At 31.7% G+C, this 2,699-nt stretch overlaps 1 protein-coding gene across 1 annotated transcript; it reads left to right on the top strand.

Moving 5' to 3' along the window:
• Positions 1 to 1,052: 1,052 nt before the first annotated feature.
• Positions 1,053 to 2,103, top strand: LOC101249206 (uncharacterized). The gene is made up of 2 exons (XM_004229452.5): positions 1,053 to 1,385; positions 1,591 to 2,103. Exons 1-2 carry the CDS (start codon positions 1,081 to 1,083, stop codon positions 1,964 to 1,966), a joined length of 681 nt encoding a protein of 226 aa, XP_004229500.1. The 5' UTR covers positions 1,053 to 1,080; the 3' UTR covers positions 1,967 to 2,103.
• The last annotated feature ends 596 nt before the right edge of the window (positions 2,104 to 2,699 follow it).

Raw genomic sequence — 2,699 nt, 5'->3', positions numbered from 1 at the left:
TACCTTTAAAATAAACTAATAAATAGTGTAGAGGGTAAAATATCCTCCATAAAGTTTGGTATCGTAACGACAATTTCGATCAAAGTTAGAGTACTTTTCAGACCTTTTTCCCTAAATAAAAAGATAGTTTTACTATATCACTCTTTAAATATAATAAGTACAATGTTCAGAGAAATGGCTATAATTAATGATAAGTATAAACAATAAATTAAAAATTAAGAGTATGTTTGGTATGAAGAAAAACATTTTCTGAAAAATATTTTCCAATTTTCTCATGTTTGGTTGAGATAAAAGTTTTGGAAAATATTTTCTAAATCAACTCATTTTCCTCAAAATTAAGGAAAATGATTTCCCTTCAAAAATTAAGGAAAACATTTTCCAAAACAGTACTCCAATTTCAAATTGCATTTTCCCCCCGAAAAACATCAATTTTAAAAAAATATTTTTAATTTTAAAATTTTATTTGTTTACCTGATCCCTGACCCCACCCACCCACCACTGTCCAGCATCCCAACCCCTCCCCAAAAAATTAATTTTGCTTTTGAAAAATATTTTCAACTTCGAATTTTTATTTTTAAACTCCTACACCTCCCCGGCCAGCCCCCTACTAGTCCCCCACCCACCCCCAACTCCTAAAAAATTAATTTCATTCATAAATCAAACACACGGGAAATATTTTCTACTCACTAACCAAACATGAGAAAATAAGTCCAAAATCTACTTGTTTTCCAGGAAAACATTTTCTAGGATAACATTTTCCATGGAAAACATTTTTCTTCATACCAAACACACCCTAAGTGGAAAATCATTCATTAATTTAATAAAATGGATAAATATGATTATACATCCTAAAATAATATAGTGAACAATTATTGTTGGACAAATAAAATATTTCTTTTAAACTTAATATGCAAAAATTTGGCAATAGGGAATGGAAATGATGGGGTCCTAGAAAATATATTAGGAGTATTAGCTACACTACAAGAAACAATTATTTACTTGACCTACTCATAAACAACTCTATATAAATGCTCATCTTTTTATACCATAATACCATATCACTAGCATAGCAAATAAGCAATGGCTCATAACATTTTCTTCGTTTCTTTTTTATTTGTCTTGGCTATATTCACCCAAAAAATGGAAGCGGTAGATTACTTTGTTACAAACACGGCTGCAAACACCCCTGGTGGTGCCCGTTTCGACCGAGATATCGGAGCTCAATATAGTCAACAAACATTGGTAGCTGCCACTTCCTTCATATGGAACATCTTCCAACAGAATTCTCCGGCTGACCGTAAAGACGTGCCAAAAGTAAATATGTTTGTCGATGACATGGACGGAGTAGCTTACGCTAGCAACAATGAGATTCACGTTAGTGCAAGGTATGCATAATTAAATTAATTCAATAAATAATTAGTGAATGCACGTCTTAAACTCCAAATACATACCCCTCCCCCTTCCCAAAAAACAAACAAATAATAATAAGAAATGTATATATAGAAATGTATGATTCTTTCTGAGATTGTGAGTCATATATAATTAAGTAATAGTACTCATTATACTCAAATGTTAAGTATACATTTGCAGGTACATCCAAGGTTACTCTGGGGATGTTAGGAGAGAGATCATTGGAGTATTATACCACGAAGCCACTCATGTTTGGCAGTGGAATGCGAACAATGGGGCTCCCGAAGGATTAATTGAAGGGATTGCTGATTATGTGAGGCTCAAAGCTGGTCTTGGTCCAAGCCACTGGGTGAAACCTGGCCAGGGCGATCGTTGGGACCAAGGCTACGACGTGACTGCTCAATTTCTTGATTACTGCAACAACTTGAGAAATGGATTTGTGGCAGAACTTAACAAGAAAATGAGAAATGGCTATAATGATCAGTTCTTTGTTGACTTACTAGGGAAGACAGTTAATCAACTTTGGGGCGATTACAAAGCTAAATTTCGTGCATAACTTAAGAAATTCATATTAAATTGAATATGAGAAACATCATCTATTGCCTTTGTACCAATATTACAAGTATTTGTGTCACGGTCTTGTACTCTTGTTGAAGATATTATTAATAATAAAAATAAGCACAAGTTATTTCATTCGTGTGACTACTTAAGTAAGCAATTCCAGTGCAAGGATCAAAGTATATTTTTGTTGAAATTATTAGTATGATTTTTTAGTTTATTTAAATTGGTTATGTATATAAACTATGTTTAAGAAAAAGGAAAGAGTAAGCATGGTATTCGTCTAGAGTATCACATCATACTCATCCCACAAATTTCTTAGTATAGAGAAATAGGAAGCGATAGTTGGTGCTTCTACTCTATTTTGTGGAACTAATTAAGTATGTAGATGATTAGAGATGGATTCGGAATTTGAAGGTTGCAGACAAATGTATCAATATTATTTTAATTTATGCATTGACAAAACTTTCAATAACAATTTAGGAAAATATCGAAATTAATTGACCACTAATGATTTGAATAATACCGAAATTATTAAATACAAATATATAGATCATACATAAGTTCTAAGATAATACTTAAACTTTACTAATTTAAGACTTTAAAATAATATGCATACTTTTTTAGCTTTCTTAAAAGAATTGAAAAACAGTTGAGTGAGATAGCTCAATGGTAAAGTGGATTTATTATACTGGATTGTCTTGAGTATGAATATTCTATCTAGTAACTTT

Source organism: Solanum lycopersicum, chromosome 1, assembly GCF_036512215.1.
Source record: "Solanum lycopersicum chromosome 1, SLM_r2.1".
NCBI lineage: Eukaryota > Viridiplantae > Streptophyta > Magnoliopsida > Solanales > Solanaceae > Solanum > Solanum lycopersicum.
This window is presented reverse-complemented; position numbering and strand designations above follow the sequence as displayed.